This window comes from Siphateles boraxobius, unplaced genomic scaffold (assembly GCF_051911475.1).
Source record: "Siphateles boraxobius isolate OS27281-9 unplaced genomic scaffold, OSU_SipBor_1 25, whole genome shotgun sequence".
NCBI classification, from domain to species: domain Eukaryota; kingdom Metazoa; phylum Chordata; class Actinopteri; order Cypriniformes; family Leuciscidae; genus Siphateles; species Siphateles boraxobius.
In genome coordinates, this window is record NW_027508866.1 from 32,126,611 (window position 1) to 32,145,423 (window position 18,813).

An 18,813-nucleotide genomic window follows, 5' to 3' on the forward strand; every position below is an offset into this window, starting at 1 on the left:
AGTCACAGATAGATGAGTTTATTTAGTTGGGGAGTTTGAAAATCTGAACATTCCGCAATGTTAAGTCAATGGGAGTTTTTTCGAGTTTTGATCGTCATTTTTAGGAAAACCGTAAGTCCGATCAGTCTGAAAAGATATAGCACACCGAGTCAGAACAGTTTGAGTGTCTGAGCCGAGTTTGGAGTATGTAGAGTTAAAGCTCTAGGAGGAGTTTGATATAGAAATTTCACTGCAAGAAGAATCGGAAGAATAATAAGAAGTTTAAATAGGATTTCAGTAAGTTGTCTCTCACAAGCCAACTTAATAAAGCGGTCAAAATGATGTCTCTCGATATTACGCATGATTAGGCTACTCATACTGGCTGATAGGCTGATCACTTTTCTAATCAACATAGATGAAATGGAAAATGGTTGTGCGTTACTGAAGGCCCTGACTGAAACCACACGGTATGCTACTGTTTATACTATTAGCAAGTAAAATGCCTTTAAGTATAATTGTAAAAAAGAATCAATCAAATTTTTTTTTTTTTGCTGATTTGCATCTTTCTTTTTTTTGTATATAAAGTACATTTAAGAATAACTGTTATACTTTAGTAATATTTTAAGATGAACACTCACTGGGCTGAAGCAACTTAGGTTTACTTTATTATTTTTTAAATATCATGTTAACATGTGAGTATCAAATGTCAGGCTTTTGATTGAACGTTTATTTGTTCATCTGTCAATCATCATTGCATTGCATTGTTTTTCCCCACAATAAATAAAACTACAGAGCTTTGATAGTAAGATGATATTTAAATGCTTAGTTTTATTAAGACATATCATAGGGAGATATAGAGGGACAACTGGTATTTATATGCATTTTATGCAAGTATTTATCCTGCTATTAAACTCTCATTGAGCATCACATTACAAGCATCTTTTTGGCCATAAAAATAACAACATCTGCACCAAATTGCATATTTTTGCTCAGTTTGGGCCTTGGAATAAAACTGAGTGTATTTCCTCCTTGATATTGAGCTGCATATCCTCCTATGTCATATATGAGCCATCAAATCTGATGTATCAAATTTGAAATGCAACAAAAAAAACTGCAAACAAACTTTTAATATTATTACTAAAGCTTCAATAAACTGTTCCATTTCAGAAGATTTTTTTTTCTGGCTTATTTCATATGTCAGGACTTAAAGGGTTAAGCATTAAATATTTATGAACATGATAATATCTTTGAATCATCTTTAAACATATGTATGTGGTGTCTTGTTCCTGTAGGCGGTTGCTGTCGGGTTTGTGGCTCAGTGGAACACTTTCAGAAAGATTGTCCTGAACACCAGAGCTCAAGTGAGTCTCAGTGTGACCACGTCCACTGGTATATGTGAACTGTTCTAGTCAAACTAAAAACAGATGCATTAAGCTCAAACTTCTTTTTTACAGCTAACTCTATCACTCTTGGCCGGCTGTCCAATAGAATCAGCGCTGATCACGAGGACGTACATGTACCTGTGAAGAAAGCACAACCCAAAAAAGACAAGGTGGTGGTCTTCTGATCAACAACTACTGGGAGAAATCTAGAAATGGACCATTTAACCGCTAATGTCTTCACCAATGACTGTTTGCTATGGATGTTTTTACACACAAAAGTAACACTTCCTGTTTTGAGGCCATTTACTTGCTGTAAAAAGAGCCTTGTGATGCCTGAGACTTGTGGACATCACAAGCCTGATCTAAATATTTAATTATGGATTGTGTTTTAATGCTCAAGCTTCAAAGATTGAGAGAATTTGAATATGAAAAGCAGCATTTATTTACAAGTCACTTTTGTACAAAATATACTCTATAAAAGTGGGATATGAAGTGTGTTTTCTGTGATGGTATATTATATTTATAGGAACAATTGTATAAATATGCATTCCCTCAATAAACTTTACGTCTTCTCACAAAACCACACCACAGCTATGACGATAACACAGAGGAACTATATTATTGCAGTCACTTTCAGAACGATATTTTCCCCCAGCTGATGAAGAAGAACATTGACAGCCAAACCAGACATTAAAGTGAGCATTTAAATGTGCAAAAACAGCAACACACACTTAGGATAAACAAAATATGATTGTCTGTTGGTGTGGACTGTAATATAGTTATTTTTAAAGTGTTCTTTATAGCAATCGTTCTTGATGTGAATGGGCCTTTAAAACAATATACAATGCTGTAATCAATGATTCTTCAAATTGCTTAAAGGGCTTAATTCACACAAAAATGACCCTCCATTGACAGCTATTCATTTAATTTTATATGAATAAAAGCCTAAATTATATCTATTTCTCATATAAATACCACTCAATTCATATAAATTAGTTTTACGATCTCTCTATATAGTTTCTGAAGCTTCAAAGTGGTAGTTGCGTGGCTGTCAACGAAAGGACAGAAAGCTCTCAGATTTCATCAAAAATATCTTCATTAGTGTTCCGAAGATGAACGAAAGTCTTACAGGGTTTAGAACGATATGAGGGTGAGTAATTAATGACAGATTTTTTTATTTTTGGGTGAACTATCCCTTTAATCATGGCAGTCGTTATCATAACCTTAAATAAACAAATAAAAAGATTGTCCTAGAACCACAATGTTGCGCATTAGAACTCTGTGTTAAGCACATCTCTCTCCAAGAAGGAAATGCAGGACATTGCCGTTTCTTCCATAGATTTGGACCAGCCCGCTAGGTTTCCCTCCACATAGGGCAGCACTCCAGAGGTCACCTGGTTGTAGTACGACACCTAGTAGAGCAGCCAGAAATGTTCCGATTCAGCAGAAAAGTGTTTTATTGTTTTTATTGAGTTTTAGATGTTAAAGTTGGTACCTTGCAGGTTAAAAAGCCCATTTCGTGAATGACGAATCCTGCACATTTAGCTTCGCTTCGAATAGAGTTCTCCTCAGGTGGAACTGTTGCCACGGTGACGGACCGGAGCGCTATGACATATGGATCGCTGTGAGAACAAAAATACATTTTGAGCTTCACGTTAAAGATTTGTTAATCCAACAATGGATCATGTTAACAGTGGAGTCATACCCATTTTTGCAGGGTTGCCTTTTAGACAACAGGAACACGAAATCCCGACTTTTACCTCCGTTAACTGTGGCGCATTTAATGTGATAAATGGTTTCCTCCTCATCGGCTTTCTCCACCTCTTCACAGCTCCTGGAGGAAGCGGACGTATCCAGATGATGGAAAAACACAATTTTACATGCGATTGCAAAACTTTGAACACAGATAGAGGGATACAGATCGCCTACAGATAGTTTTTGTCCCACTGTGGCCGTAACCGCAGGTCTGCGAGCTCCGAGAACACGTGATAAGCCGCCGTTTTGACTTCCATCTCAACTCTTAAACACAACATATCTTTTTCCTCATGCACGTAAACCCCTACCTGCAAAAACACACTTATTTAAGTACTGTACTTACCAAGCATATTTAGGTGCACAATACATAATAATGTCATATAATAATTTGATATATTTACATAGCACTTAAAAGAAACATTGTGATGACCTTATCGTTGATGTTACTGGCCTCCCATCCCCTTTTTCCAGCTAAGACTGTGAGAGCTGCCACGTTGTTATACCCCAAATACACCTGCAGAGGACAGAGATGTTACGCCATGTTACAGAGGGTATGCAGTATGTAAACTGTGTTAAAGGAGCTTTTTTTTACTTCATACATACAATGTGAAGAACTAGAACCCATTGGCTGCATCTAAAATCAAATACTTTCTGAGTAGGTATTCTTTTGAATAAGTGATTACTTTGGGACCACTAAAAAAGTATGTTCTATATAAAATGCTTAAGAGTCTATGGTCGGATGATTATTGTAGTATTATGTTATGTTTCTAACATGTTATATGTTTGGCAACCGTTCTTCTAACCCTAATTGATCTAGTGTGTAACTTTTCATTTCTTAAACAACTAGGATTCTTCTAGGATCTTAAACAATTTTAGGATGACAATGTCCAGATTCGTCAGGCTCAGATTGTGAAAGAATGCAACAAAGAATGCACCTCCTGATGGAAATACATGATTTTTAGTCCTTTTCTTTACTTTTTTTTATTGGATCAGACTTCCATAAGTGACAATTTGACACAAAACTAAACGCTGAAATCTACTTGTAGTACACTCATGTTTAAAAATGTATCACTGCAATGTCATTTACAAAACCACAACATAATTTGATCAAAATTATATATTTTTAAATAAGCAGTATTATTGTATTATGTTTTATTCTATATGTATCCAATCACTATTTTTAAACTGATTATTTACTTTAATTAGTTAGTTACCTACCTGATTACTTCTGTCCCAAGGCACAGAAATTGGTCCCTCATCTCTTGAGTACAGAATGTGTTTTCTGGGGAAAATAAATTTGGAACGTTTCCTAAACAATTTGGTATGTTTCCAAGAAAAGAAAACAAATTCTGTACAAAAAGTACCTGGCCATGCGAATTCTCTTCCTGACAATAGCACCAAGAAACCGTCTTTCTCCATCCTGAAAAAAATAAATGATATGATTTATGTGCCTTTAGTGAGTGTTAGAGCTATTTTATATAAACTTGTCTATTAATATTAAGTGTGCTATGGTATTGTTGAATGTGTAGATAACTCACAAGAGTTGTGTAGGTGACATCAGGAAAGGTCTGTTGCTCACCATCACGTCCTGGGATGTAATAAATCATGGAGGCGCTGTTGATGTGTCTTGGTGTCCCCTTATTCCACTCCTCACAGTTATACGCCTCCACCCGAACACCCACCTCCACACTGATCGCAGAACAAAGAATTTAAAATATTCCTATGTTTATTATGTTTTTAATAAAGTCAAAATGGACCCTACTATTGTGAGAAGTATGCAGCGATGTGGTGTGGCGACAACCAAATATGTCATATTGCAAATGCATGTTGTCTTTAAAGGGATAGTTAACCCAGAAATGGAAATTTCGTCTTCATTTACTCACCCTCAAGTTGTTCCAAACCTGTATATGAGTTTCTTTCTTCTGTTGAACACAAAAGAAGATATTTTAAAGAACGTTGAAACAGTTGACCTAACCATTGACTTCCATTGTGTTTTTTTCCTACTATAGAAGTCAATGGCTACCGTCAACTGTTTGATTGTGTAAGACTGGAAAAACTGGAAGGACTTTAGGAGAGGGCCACTCTCTGAGAAAACAAAGGAAATTAACATTTGTACTCCCCCTCATGCACTATTGAGACGAAGGTCTCACCTCCCTCATCCTAATCTACATTTCTCTCCCCCATTCTTCATCCTGGCAGAGATCTCCCAAACTCACACAAGAATCGAAATGGTTTAATGTGAATGATTATCATCGAGTTTTATACATGTTTGGTATTATTTGAAATGTCTCGGTGCGACTGGTACAAATGTCTCATTCCCAAAGAAGTAAACCAAAAGGTAATAAAGTTCTTAGGAAGTTTAGAAATATCTTCCACACTGGAGGGTGTGTCTTTGAGTCAACACCTTCTGACCATTTGACTGAATGCTAATTTTCCACTGCTAGCCAATGGTGACTTACAGGTAAACTTCCACTGTGAATGATGTTTAGATTTGAAATGAGGTCTGGGTATATAATGAAACGCAGCGAGAGCTCTGGACGCTTTCTCTATCTCAGATCAGCCCGTGAATGCTGAGGGACGCCGAGACTCAGCATTCATGAATGTCTTTGTCGGGTAAACATTTTTCCTCTTTGATCTAGAGCATTTGATGTTTTGCATTGACTATGAAATTGTAATGATACATTTACCTGACATATTAAATTGTGATATTTGATTATTCTAATTGACTTTGACATTATTTTCATTCAAGAGTTTAAAAGAATAGTAAAACATTCCCTCACATTTAATGATGCACAGATATCATTAAAACCCTTTTCATTTATGGAGTCAGATGAAATAACGAGAAAATATATATGAGAAAATGTATTGCATTTAACCAAAAATACTTTGCCGCGAGAAAAGACAGTAACACACAGAGACCTTCACCGCTAATTCGAATACCGCCATTGGATCGAGTTAGACGGCCCTACAATTGCCAACATTCTTCAAAATATCTTCTTTTGTGATCAACAGAAGAAAGAAACTCATACAGGTTTGGAACAACATGACGGCTGTTGTTCAGAATTTTCATTTTGGGTGAACTATCCCTTTAACAGTTTAATGCATGAAAAGAAGGTAATTTTGTTCAGGATCGCACTTCTATAACAGTCAGGTAAGGTTTATTTACCTGGTCTGAAAGGCATTATTGACCATGGCTTTGAACACCAGTCTGTCTCCGACACTAGAGGGACCTCGGAAGCGGAACATGTCCACAGCTCCAAGAGAGGGATAGTAGCCACACAAACGACTAGAACAAAAAAAAAACATATATAAGATGAAAAACACATACTGGTACATTAGTCTCAGTAAAGAACTACACTACCCATAATAATCCCAAGGAACGATCCAGCAATGTCAAACGTGCTCTGCAGAGTTCGCCCACTCCCATGAAGCACTGCAAATGATGTCAGAGAGTCAGTTTCAAACTACTTCAATATTTGTATACACTATGGTCAAACGTTATAATAATTAAGATTTTTTCAGAAGATAAAGTCTCTTATGCTCACCTAGGCTGCATTTATTTGATCAAAAATACAGTGAAAACAGTAATATTGTGAAATATTATTACAATTTCAAATAACTGTTTTGTATTTGAATATATTGTATAATGTAATTTATTCCTGCGGTGCAAAGCTGTATTTTCAGCATCATTACTCCAGTCTTCAGTGTCACATGATCCTTCGGAAATCATTCTAATATTGGGTGTTCTGGGTGGTTTCTATGGTGTTGCTATTATTTAACATTTATTTTTAACTTAATTATTTTCATTTTATATTTACATTTTTCTGTTGCCGATGATTTGATGATGTCATCCATGATGCTTCATGCATAATTTGTCATTTTGAAAATTTTACAAATACTTGTTTTCTTAATATTATCCATTTCGGAGCTGATTGGTTTGGTTCATGACTTAAAATAATTAATACAAGACATTTTTCATCCCTATGAAAAAAATCGATGTGAAAAATCCTTCCGGAACCAACAGCTGTCACTGTTGCACTATGATAACATCCAGCATGAACGCGCAAGCATACCTGGCTGCTACTGTAGCCACATTCTCCATCCAGGCCATGATCTGTCCTCCAAACGTGTTTCCATGGTGATTAGCGTGTGGCGGCAGGACCAGCTCGATGCTCTCGACCCGCGTGAGCTCGGTCGACACCAAGGCCGCGATGGGTTTCCTGCTATACAGTCCTGAAATGCCAACAAATGCTGTTTAGCATGCAGTTTATCAGCTGCAACTTTTTGGATTGACGTGCACATTGACTCATGACTGGAACTTTTGATCCCATTGCCAAGTTGTTGTGGATCTAGTGGAGTCTCATATCTGTCCTCTGGCTGACTCTTTCAAGGGATTCTTTCCACCAGTTGCTCTTTCAGAATTTATTACCACACAACCTATGAAGTTTGTTTCCACGACACATGGTGAAGTTATTAGTAGTTCAATCCCCTGAAGTAATCTAAGGGTGTGACTGTGACATAATTGCTCATAGGCTACATTCGCAAGCTGAGGCTTAGGCTGAAGGTTTCACACACAAGGCTTAAAGGGTTCGTTTAAAAAAAATTAAAACTCTGTCATTAATTACTCTCCCTAATGTTGATCCAAACCGGTAAGACTTTCGTTCATCTTCGGAACAAAAATGAAGATCTTTTTGATGGAATCTGAGAACTTTCAGTCCCTCCATTGACAGCTACGCAACTACCACTTTGATGCTTCAAAAAGTTCATAAAGAGAGCGTAAAACTAATTTATATGAATTGAGTGGTTAAGTCCAAACAGCGTGGACAGTCAGATCAGATCAGATTCCAATCGGATACACAGTTAATCATTTTTGCCTACAGTCTGCAGAAGATCACTGGATTCAGCAACATTACCGTGATGTAATGTTGGTGATGGCGCAGTGGATAAGACACATGCCTTTGGTGTGAGAGACCCGGGTTTGAATCCACTGCGAGACACCAATGTGTCCCTGAGCAAGACACTTAACACCTAGTTGCTCCAGAGGTGTGCGACCTCTGAAATATAGCAATTGTAAGTCGCTTTGGATAAAAGCGTCAGCTAAATGAATAAATATATAAATATAATAAATATTACCAGCCATGACCCTTCACTACTGCACCACACACCATCTCAGAACCTCATAAATAGATTCAAGTATACTAACTTAATAGCAAAGCTCAAGTAAAGCACTAACCCTTGTCTTGAAGATTGTAATAGTCCTTGATGAGGTTTTTGAAGGACTGTTCGTTGTAGAGACGGAGCCGTCGCCTCTCTGAAGCCAGTGAATGTTCCAGCATTCCCTCTACGGAGCCCTGAACGTCCAAGGGTCTCAGAGACACCTGAAGAACCATGAAAGAATATTTAGGAATAATTTGTTTTTAAATATATCAAAAAGTCAAAGCATAAGAGAAAATATGTTTCACAGCACATGTAATATGACTTTCTTTTTGGAGCCAATCAAATGTTTGGGATCATGCTCTCTGGCTGGGGTTTGATAAGAAATCAGAAAGAGTTTTGCTTGGTATTTTAAAGCAAGATTATATGTACTAAAATGAGTTTCTGCAGCTACTGTTGCACATGACAATGTGTGCATGAAAAAAAAAAAATTGTCAATATACTGAATGAAAATGTTTAAGAATCTTCTTAAAGGAGTAGTTCACTTTTTAAAAAACTTTTGCCGTTAATTTACTCACCCCCATGTCATCCAAGATGTCCATGTCTTTCTTTCTTCAGTCGAAAAGAAATTAAGGTTTTTGATGAAAACATTCTAGGATTTTTCTCCATATAATGGACTTCATTGTGTACTAGGGCTGGGCGATATGGCCTAAAAAAAAATCCCCGATTTTTTCACAAAAATCTGATTTACGATTTAAATCGATTTTTTTCTCTCCCTACTTAAAATCAACCTGCAGATGACAAAGAAATTGTTCAAAACAAGTTTTAACTTTATTTTGTTTTAATATCCCCTTCTGGGATTTGAACTCCATTAAAGTGCAATCAGAAACAACAAGCCAAAAAGACAAGAGGACAGGCCCTGTCTTTGAAAACAATGAAAATTTAACGTAAAATAAAATGGGTGGATTGGGATTGGGATTGGGATTGGGGGGATGTGTAAGAAAAACAAAAAACTTGCATCACAATAAGTGTATTGTTATTGACAAATTATTTGGTAACTAAACATAATTTTATTAAGTTTACTGGTATGCTACTGTTTTTATTATTGCTTAACACAAATTTCACAATTTCAATTCTTGTGATTTGATTCTGATCTTGATTCAATATAAATTCCTTTGGATAAATAGGTACAGTAGATGCGTTAATGTGTTAATTGTTCTCCCAAAAAAAAGTCACCTAATGCTGTAAACATACAGAGAGCCCTGTCAGCTGGTATTATTAAAGGTTAAAACTAACTCAAATTAAATATAATGCGTTTTTTATTTTATAATGCGTCTAACTAAAATGCGTGCTATGGGTCATTAAAAGGCATCCATTCCTGAGGTAAATGTAACGTTACGTGACATATGTTGTTCTCCAGCTGTTTTATGGATATCTTTCCGCGGTTGAAAAACACTGATCGATCGATCGATTTTATTATATTTCGGTAAGTTGGTAGTAAAGAGTAACAGATGTTCGGTTCACGTGCCGCTTGAACTGAGATCTGCCAGCATTCTTTCACGTCACATTTACAAGCGCCAACACAGTGTTTATTGTTTGAATTTTGTAATAAAATTGACAGAATCTGAGAGCTGAGAATCTGTTTCATATCGATAGTAACCTGCTCTGTCTTGTCTGTCGGTGTCAGTGTCCTCTTTGCTTCGCGATTTTTCTCTGCGTGAGAAAATGGATGTGTGGCGTGAGAGCGTGTAAAAAGTGACAGAAGTGCTCTCACAGAGTGAACTCGTGAGAGTTGGCGGCCCTGCAGATTCAGCTTGTAAATGTTTTTGGCGGCTGTGCTTCTGCTGCCGCGGTCTTGCTCATTTGCCATGTTGTTTGTGTATCTCTATCATAGCAAGCGCTGAGCCCGGTTGGAACTACGGGAGCCCAGATGGGGTTGTTAAAGAGAAAACCGATTATCATTAAAAAAAATCGGCGTAAACTACACACTCGAGTTAATCAATAAAATCGATTTATCGCCCAGCCCTATTGTGTACCAAACGGTCCAAGGTCCAAATGACAGTTTCAGCGCAGCTTCAAATGGCTTTAAACGACACCAGACGATGCATAAGGGTCTTATCTAGTGAAACGATCGGTCATTTCAAAAATAAATGAAAAAGTTTAAGTTTTATAAGCACAAATGCTCGCCTTGCTCTGTTCTGTGATGCACGTTCGTGACTCTCCAGTTCGAACTCGTTCATCAAAATGAACGAATCTTTTTTCGAGTCATTTCGTTCATTCAACGAACGAAATGACTCGAAAAAAGATTTGTTAATTTTGAACGAGTCTTTTTTCGAGTCATTTCGTTCATTCAGCGAACGAAATGACTCGAAAAAAGATTTGTTCATTTTGATGAACGTGTTCGAACAGGAGAGTCACGAACGTGCATCACAGAACAGAGCAAGGCGAGTATTTGTGCTTATAAAACTTAAACTTTTTTATTTATTTTTTAAATGACCGATCATTTCGCTAGATAAGACCCTTATGCATCGTCTGGTGTCGTTTAAAGCTGCACTGAAACTGTCATTTGGACCTTGGACCGTTTGGTACCCAATGAAGTCCATTATATGGAGAAAAATCCTAGAATGTTTTCATCAAAAACCTTAATTTCTTTTCGACTGAAGAAAGAAAGACATGGACATCTTGGATGACATGGGGGTGAGTAAATTATCAGCAAAAGTTTTTTAAAAAGTGAACTACTCCTTTAAGCCATTAGTATGATTAAATTATCTGTCTGTAATCCATACTGATGTTAAAAGTGTCAAATTTTACAACTGTAATTCATTTTTGTCCTGTTTGATCATTCGTTTTTTAATTTGGTTAATTAATTATTTAAATGTATGGCATTTACAATAAAACACACATAGTGAGCTTAAAGGTGTACAAAAAGTAGTTCATAATTTATTTGTTTATAACAAAAAATAGAGTGCACAATAAATAAAAGTTTTGGGGTTGGTCAGATTTTTTTTCCTACCCAAGGCTGCATTTATTTGATCAAACAAACAGTAAAATATTATTACAAAATATTTGTGAAATATTATTACAACTCAAAATAACTGTTTTCTTTTTAACACAATTTTAAATGTAATTTATTCCCATGATGCAAAGCTGAATTTTTAGCATCATGACTCCAGTCTTCAGTGTCACATGATCCTTCAGAAATCATTATGATTATTTGTAATATTATTGTCTTAGCTCTCACTTTCGATCAATTGAATGTGTCCTTGCTGAGTAAAAGTATTATTTTCCTTAAAAACAAATCTTACTGACCCCAAACTTTAGATCGGTAGTGGAATACTTAGATTTGAGTGAATTCTTTGCAGAGCCGTTCCCTCACCTTGTGTGTTCCTGACGGTTTGGTGACGAATGTGGAGAAGGCCACACAAACCCTCTCCGTCACACCGCTGAGCACATCCTGTACTGTTACATAGATGCCCACCTAATAAAACACTGGCCTGATCAAACTCTGGTATGCTATTCCATTAATATTTAATACTAAATGCTTTTCGTCTTGTTTTACCTCCATACTCGTGTTGAAAGCCCTGTTAACTCTGGCTTTTATATTGATAACCTGCCCAACCCTGAAATACAGAGATATGATTATGATATGATAAGAGATTAATATACCACATAACATATGAGATAATTCACTAACACTAAACCTTGACCTTAAAGGCCAGTTCACTATAACTATGATGATAACGATAAAGATATAGCTCTAAAAATCGTTAAAAATACAAAAGAGTATACACCACAGATATAATGATAACACAGAGAAAATGTATCGTTTGAATCACTTTCGGAACAATTTTTTTTCCAGCTGATGAACGATTAAAACTTTGACAGCCAATCAGAATCCATCCTGCTTTAATGAGCTCGAGCATTTAAAGCGGCAGACCGACGACAAACTGCAGAGCACGATATCGTCTGTGGTGTGGATGCTAATATACCGTTACCGTAGTTATAGTTATGATTATAGTTATCGTTCTTGATGTGAACAGGCCTTAATCTTATCTTTAAAATCTGATTGTTGTTGTTTCAGGACCAAAAAGGATAGATAAGTCTAGTTACGTGATAAGGGACACTAACGTTACCTTACGGTCTCTTCAAACTGAATATCATCCACGGAAGCCGTTACACACGCCATTCCTGCATGTCTTTCAGCTTAAAAGAAGATAAGAAAGAAGACTTATTACACGGACCACTATATATGAACCCTCAAAGATGGGTACACACGTTATTCTTACATTGTTCAACTTTGCCTGTCACCGGTATTTATTTATATTTCATGCGTCTAACTGGAGCAGAAACAGGAAGGAGATGAAGAGGACACGTGTTAAATCATTAATGCGCGTCTTCCTCAAGCCCCTTCCCACAGTGGCGGATTCATGCGAGATTTGAGGGTGAAAGGTGTATGGATGTTAGTTATCTTCCTTTTTCATATAGTCCAAAGTTGACCGTTTATCTCGACCTATTCTGATGGCTTGATAACACACTACGTTGTTCTGAAAAATAGGACATTTTACTGCATTGGCAGGTCAGTCAAGAGCTTGTAGTTTTTTGTGTGCAATACGTTAATTTGATATTTCTAAGAATTAGATGTGAATTTATTTTAATATTTCACAATTTAGAATAATGATAAATAATATTTTATATTTAATAGATTTAGAATAAATTAAATTATATTAAATATTTAAATTATTTAATCAATTTTAAATATTTATTTATAATAAATAAATTATTTAATAACATTTCTTTAGAATAACAAGACATATTTGAATTATTTAAAATGATTAAATAATAAATGAAAAATAATTTAACTAATGTCATAATAGCAACAAAATATACATTCAGACTGGAAGATTCCACTCAGTTGGTCAACATGAAGATGCTTGAAATATTAAATATAAACTGAATTATAAAAATGATCAAATGAATTAAAACACCACCAACAACATGCCATCAGAGGTCTTCTGTCCCAGTTCTGACAGGGGCATGGTCTGACTTTTACTTCAAAATAAAAATAATATGTGTATACAAATCGAAAAGAATGAATAAAATACGGATCATTATTATTCAAACACAAAACATTAGATAATTTAACTGAAAATTAGTTGTTAATTCTGAATAAATCTCACAAATGTTAATGTTGAGAACTTGAGATGAAAAGTCACGATAAATAAGAGCATAACCATTCAATAAATGTGTAAAGGGAATTAAAAAAGCATCCTTCTGCATGGTTGTAAATCTGCTCCACTCACCTGCCAGACAGGCGATAATGTCTATCCACTTCAGCAGCTGTCCTGCACCCAGCTCTCCCTGGTGGTTGGCATGGCAGGGCAGGATGGACTGGCACATCTGCACCTCTCCCGGGCCGGACCCATTCCTCCGTTCCTTATGGGATCCGTCCGTGTCTAACACTCTTCTTGACCAGTTCTGATCCATGAAGCCTTGCTCAGAGACGTGGAATGTTGAAATGACGGGAGGTCAGTCTGTTCCTGGGCTCTTAGCAGGGCCGACGCCAGGTGACCTCTACTTGGATGTTCTACGGGATCATGTGATGTGCACCAAACGGTCGAGCTGAATACCTGAGCTACTACAAGCTGCAGGACACCATGTCTCTGCACACAAACCACCTGTGCTGCAGTTCATTTTATGACACATGGATTGTGATGTAATCACCATGTGTGTGTATTATTAACATGTGAGAGCCATAAAGTGTGGACTGATGTAATATGGCAGAATTGAGGAGCTCTGTTGCACCAAAACAGCAAGAAAGACACCAAGAACAAAAACTATAACAATACGTATATTAGTGTGCACACGACTCATAATAAAGTTGTTTATTCTAAACGCACGCTTCAGTTATGTCATCAAAAGTTGCAACGCTTGTCTTATATTTGGATTTTTTTTATTGCCTGTCAATGTTTATTTACTCATAAGCTGGAATAATCGCTCTGAAAGTGATGTGGACTCTGCTATTTAGAGTCATGGCCCGTTCACACCATGAAGACAACTATAACGATAAGAGCGAACAAACTACATAAGAACAAACTTTATTAGTGTCGCGACGCAACATCTTGAAGCTGTCTACACTGGACACGTCAAAGCGGCCATTGCAAATCAATTTTTCCTTTGCGTCAGAAGTAGCGCAAGCTCTTATCACATGACAAATCCCCCATAGTAAACCATTCTATTTCGGACTTAAGAAATAGATATATTATAAATAGATTTGCAACAGTTGTTTGTCAAGTCCAGTGTAGACAGTTTTAGCGTGGAGCATTAAATAATCAAAGTCTATTAGGGTTAGTTCTGATTGGCTGTTAGGGCTTATATGATTCATCAGCTGGAAAAATCATTCTGAAAAGGCCTGTTCACACGATAACTATAAAGGTTTAATAATCGTAATCAAATAAATAATCGAATAAATGTAAATGAACAAAAATATGAACTATGTTTTAAAAATCGTTTTTATTCTATGAGAATAACGAGATCCACACCCCAACACAACACATTTCCAGCGCATATAACAACACAAATGAACGATATCGTTGGAATCGCTAACTATTACGATAACTATTTGCTTCCAAACCTCATATAAATATCTATTTATTTCATGTGCTGCAGTTATAGTATGTTGCCACTTCAAATGCTCAAGCTCTTTAAAGCAGGATGTATTATGGGTTGGCTTTTCATGTTTTTATCGTTCATCATCTAGAAAAAAATTATATTGTCCTTAACTGTGGTGTGGACTTCCCTTTTTTAATGGATTTAGAACAATTATTACATCTCACCCTCCCTTCAGAGCGTCTCCAAAGCCATGCCTCCTTCAAAAACACATGAACACACACAGAAGAGTCTGCAAAGCGTCACGAGAGACGGCGTTAAATGACCTCATGTCTCAAGCACATAACATTACAATAATAATAATAACGTAAACAACTTACAGAGCTCTAGTTTTACCACCAGACTGCTGCAGATTCATTTCGACTTTGATAGTGTTGACACAGAAACGCATAAATCCGAGTCTGAGAATCCGGTGACTGTCTGCAAGACATGAGATAATTTAACGGCATCTCTTGTGACGCTTTGCCGACGCTGCTGTGTTTTGAAGGAGGCTTGGCTTTGGAAATGGTGGATATCATGCTTTCAAAGCTAGCTTGCTATTGCTAGCCTCTCCGAAATTGCCTACCATACCACATACACATACAACACATACAATCAGACACAAACAAACAAAATTATCTGACAGTCTGTTAAACAGCAATGAGAAGCTTTATATCAGTATAGTATATACAAAACTTCTTTGTGTATTTACAAAAGTCAACACAAGGTAGAAAATGAACACTTCACAAAATTAAACATCAAATAAGTCAAATGAAAAAAACACTTATGATAGGGTCTCTCTTGTCATCAGGCAAAAATCTGGGGCAAAAAAGGGCAAATGTTATTACAAATAAACACGAAAACACCTCAGATATTGTACAGTATTGTTTTAAATAATTCACAGAGACACAGATTAATCAGATCCCCAAGCTATAAAAAATTCACATATATATTTTTTTGAAATTTCGCAATAATAATATTAATACTAATAATAATTCCACTTGAAATAAAAAAAAAAAGCAAAGCAAATCACAGTTTCTCCGGGTGACACAACAACGGCTGTATAAATAAGTTGATTATTAGAAGGACAGATGTACAGAATTATAATTCCCATCCCTCTGAATGGACCAGTCTCCTTTTTCCATAAAATCGTCCTTGCTTCCCGTATTCACATGCAAAGATTTTCACAAAGAAAAGTTGTAATATAAGAGCAGTAAACGTTGTATCTGTGTACGTCACATGATTAGGAGTATTTTCAAAACATGATAGAAATATGCTTCGGTAAATGTGACGATCTTGTGTTGTTGCTCAGTTCAGTTCCGGAGGACGTCCCTGTCGCGTCCCCAAAGTAAGATGGCAAAATGGTGCACAATGGATTTTTTTAAGTGTACATATGGAATGACTGTTCTTCGTAGGCATCGTCCTGAAAAATAAATCTCCTGTATATACAGACAAAACTCCAGGGTGTTGATCAGATTGGACTGCATTTGAGGAGCACACATGTCTGAAGGCCGAATGCAGTACGAAATGATAAATTAGAGACGACAGTTGGAATTACATACACATTTCCATTAGCGACAACTCAACCTGTTTCAATAAAATACGAATCAAACTCTCTCGTCGATGACACAAAGACAATTATGAATCAATTACAGTGCGTGCTTGCTGGGAAATAGATTTGTATCATTGTGTTTCTGCACAAGGTTACCCGATCTGTCATTTTACGAACTCGACCCCCATTGCATCTCGAGTGTTTCCTGCGATAAATACATTTACGTAGATCTGTCCATTTACATCATATTTAAAGAAAAATATGATTTGTTTTTGTTATAAACAGAGTACAAGTCCATAGTCTTTCTTTCAAGCTCGTACAAGGATCAATATACGTCCTTTCATACACACATGCACATGTAATTCTGAATGTACACCCACATATATACACAAAGATATACGTAAATATAGACGGGTTGTTGGTTCGTCATTCTCACCCCAACGTGGTGCAGAGTTGTCCCTCCGTATGACGAGGAGCTGAAAGAATGATCTTTGAAAACAGAATAAACGAAAGAAGGAGAGAGAAAGGAGAGGCTTGGACCCATATTCTATAGAGAGCAGAAGAGGGCTGGCTACAGCGCGCTTGCACAAGTCCTGTGTCATGTGGTGGAATCCAGCTGGATTTCCAAACAAGGTCTTCACACACTCATGGTCATGTTTGGAGAATACTACAAGAACATAAGAGTAAAAAAAAAGAAGAGTTTGAGTGTGTTTTTGAGAACTTTGAGGGGTCACACCATACACTTTTAGCATGATATTTTAACAGCTGACCAAACGTTAGTCGATGAGAAGCGGCTTGGTTGATTCAATTTTAATTGGAAGTGGCGAAGTCACGCATTCTGTGACGTATATATATACATAGATGCCTCATTAGTTGTTATACATAAGCCGTCCAACCTAATGGAACGGTCAAAGCCGGTCCGTGAACATTCGAGAGCAAGTTGACTGAGCGTCTGCAACCGTAGTAAGCGAACATATGAATATCTAAATATTCAGCAGATGATTTTGCTAAACTTACACAATGCAACATGATGAAGGTGTAGGCTAACACAACATTAAAAAGTTACCCAAAAGGTACCATAAAAACCTGTAATATCGAGTTAATACAAATAAAAACTAGGGCAGTCGATTTAATGCATTAGCTTAATTAGTTATGGGGGAAAAAACGCATTCAAATTATTAACGCAAGTGCACCCGCCCGCCTCAGACCTACGTACACCTTCTGACATTTTAATACAGTTGATTGGTGATGAACATGATGAAGGGCAACAACTCTCTTGCTTTTCTCATTTAACATAATAATGTAATAAAATATAAAAATGATCTTTCGGGGGTAATTTCTCAGCCAAATTTGATGTGCGATTAACTAGATTGATTAATCGCCAGATTGTATAATTAATTAGATTTAAATCTCGACAGTTGCACAACCAGAAGCTGCGCAATGTTAAGCATCATTGATTCTCACTGTGAGTGAGGACAACTTGACCGTTCCAATATGGCTGGAGCGCCGACGTGTATGGAACTCTCGAATGTGGATCTACATACACATATCCATGGTCCGTGACGGATAGATAATTAACACGGCTGGTCCATGTGGTAATTAAGTCGGGCAGGTAATCCATGACTATTCTTGACCTCAAACATGGTTTATTATTTAAATCATGCAGGTAGTAGCCTAAAGTTAGTCACTTTACCTAGCCGCTCGTTCTAACGTTAACCTAGATAAATGTGCACTAGGCGCATATCCAAGTGTTCATAAGACTAGTTCACTTATTTACTTAAATGCAAGTCGTTCAACCCCTGATACATACACGTATCTGCGCCTTTATGCAGAGCTACCTCGCAGCTCGAGCTATAATAATGCACCTTTTCTTACTCTTTTACTACATATATATATATATATATATGAAATATATTTAAGATCTAAATCTATGTTTAAAATTTCATCTTAACATGTTTATAAGGACACCAAGAGTATGTGATTTTGGTTACGAGTGGTTTCAGTAGTTCCTACATTTTTTTAGTAAATTTATCTTTTTTTACCTTATTCCTGATGAGCTTACTGCGCTTTGAATTATGGGTGGCACTTCCATTCAAAAACACTGAAAAGAATCATTTCAAATCATAAGGTTGTCCTACAAATAAAGCTTATCCATCAGTTTGACTCAATGAGCTATCAGTTTTCTTTCGTGTTTTATTTCAGAATAACATAAGAATAACGTAACACTGGGTATTTTAACGTGACATGTTTTCGACAACGTATGTTACATAATACAGATTACCACAGTGATATTTAACTGTCTGATTTTTCTGTGGAAAAATGCTTTTGGGGTTATTCATGGTCTAT

The 18,813-nt window shown here is 36.5% G+C and overlaps 3 protein-coding genes across 10 annotated transcripts in view; 1 reads left to right on the plus strand and 2 right to left on the minus strand.

Moving 5' to 3' along the window:
• Nucleotides 1-1,853, plus strand: part of zcchc9 (zinc finger, CCHC domain containing 9) — a 33,244-nt gene extending 31,391 nt beyond the window's left edge. For all 4 annotated transcript variants that reach the window (XM_077243540.1, XM_077243542.1, XM_077243541.1 and 1 more), the window contains 2 exons: nt 1,272-1,340; nt 1,434-1,853. In XM_077243540.1, coding sequence (XP_077099655.1) covers nt 1,272-1,340; nt 1,434-1,546 — 182 coding nt within the window. In that variant the 3' untranslated portion in view covers nt 1,547-1,853. The remainder of the gene's footprint in view (nt 1-1,271; nt 1,341-1,433) is intronic.
• Nucleotides 788-14,060, minus strand: acot12 (acyl-CoA thioesterase 12). 2 transcript variants are annotated; one of them, XM_077243538.1, is made up of 15 exons: nt 13,571-14,060; nt 12,404-12,473; nt 11,830-11,890; nt 11,647-11,748; nt 8,350-8,494; nt 7,190-7,349; nt 6,283-6,402; nt 4,655-4,805; nt 4,481-4,536; nt 4,335-4,398; nt 3,547-3,630; nt 3,291-3,334; nt 3,067-3,195; nt 2,857-2,983; nt 788-2,773 (listed from the first exon to the last, which is right to left on the minus strand). In XM_077243538.1, the coding sequence occupies exons 1-15, from the start codon at nt 13,752-13,754 to the stop codon at nt 2,633-2,635; spliced, it is 1,638 nt and encodes a 545-aa protein (XP_077099653.1). In that variant the 5' UTR covers nt 13,755-14,060; the 3' UTR covers nt 788-2,632. The 2 variants fall into 2 exon arrangements, with proteins under 2 accessions (XP_077099653.1, XP_077099652.1); XM_077243537.1 differs by having other exon boundaries at nt 3,291-3,424.
• A 1,505-nt stretch (nt 14,061-15,565) lies between these two features.
• ssbp2b (single stranded DNA binding protein 2b) overlaps nt 15,566-18,813 on the minus strand; it is a 77,712-nt gene continuing 74,464 nt past the window's right edge. For all 4 annotated transcript variants that reach the window (XM_077243546.1, XM_077243545.1, XM_077243548.1 and 1 more), the window contains one exon: nt 15,566-17,134. In XM_077243546.1, coding sequence (XP_077099661.1) covers nt 17,105-17,134 — 30 coding nt within the window. In that variant the 3' untranslated portion in view covers nt 15,566-17,104. The remainder of the gene's footprint in view (nt 17,135-18,813) is intronic.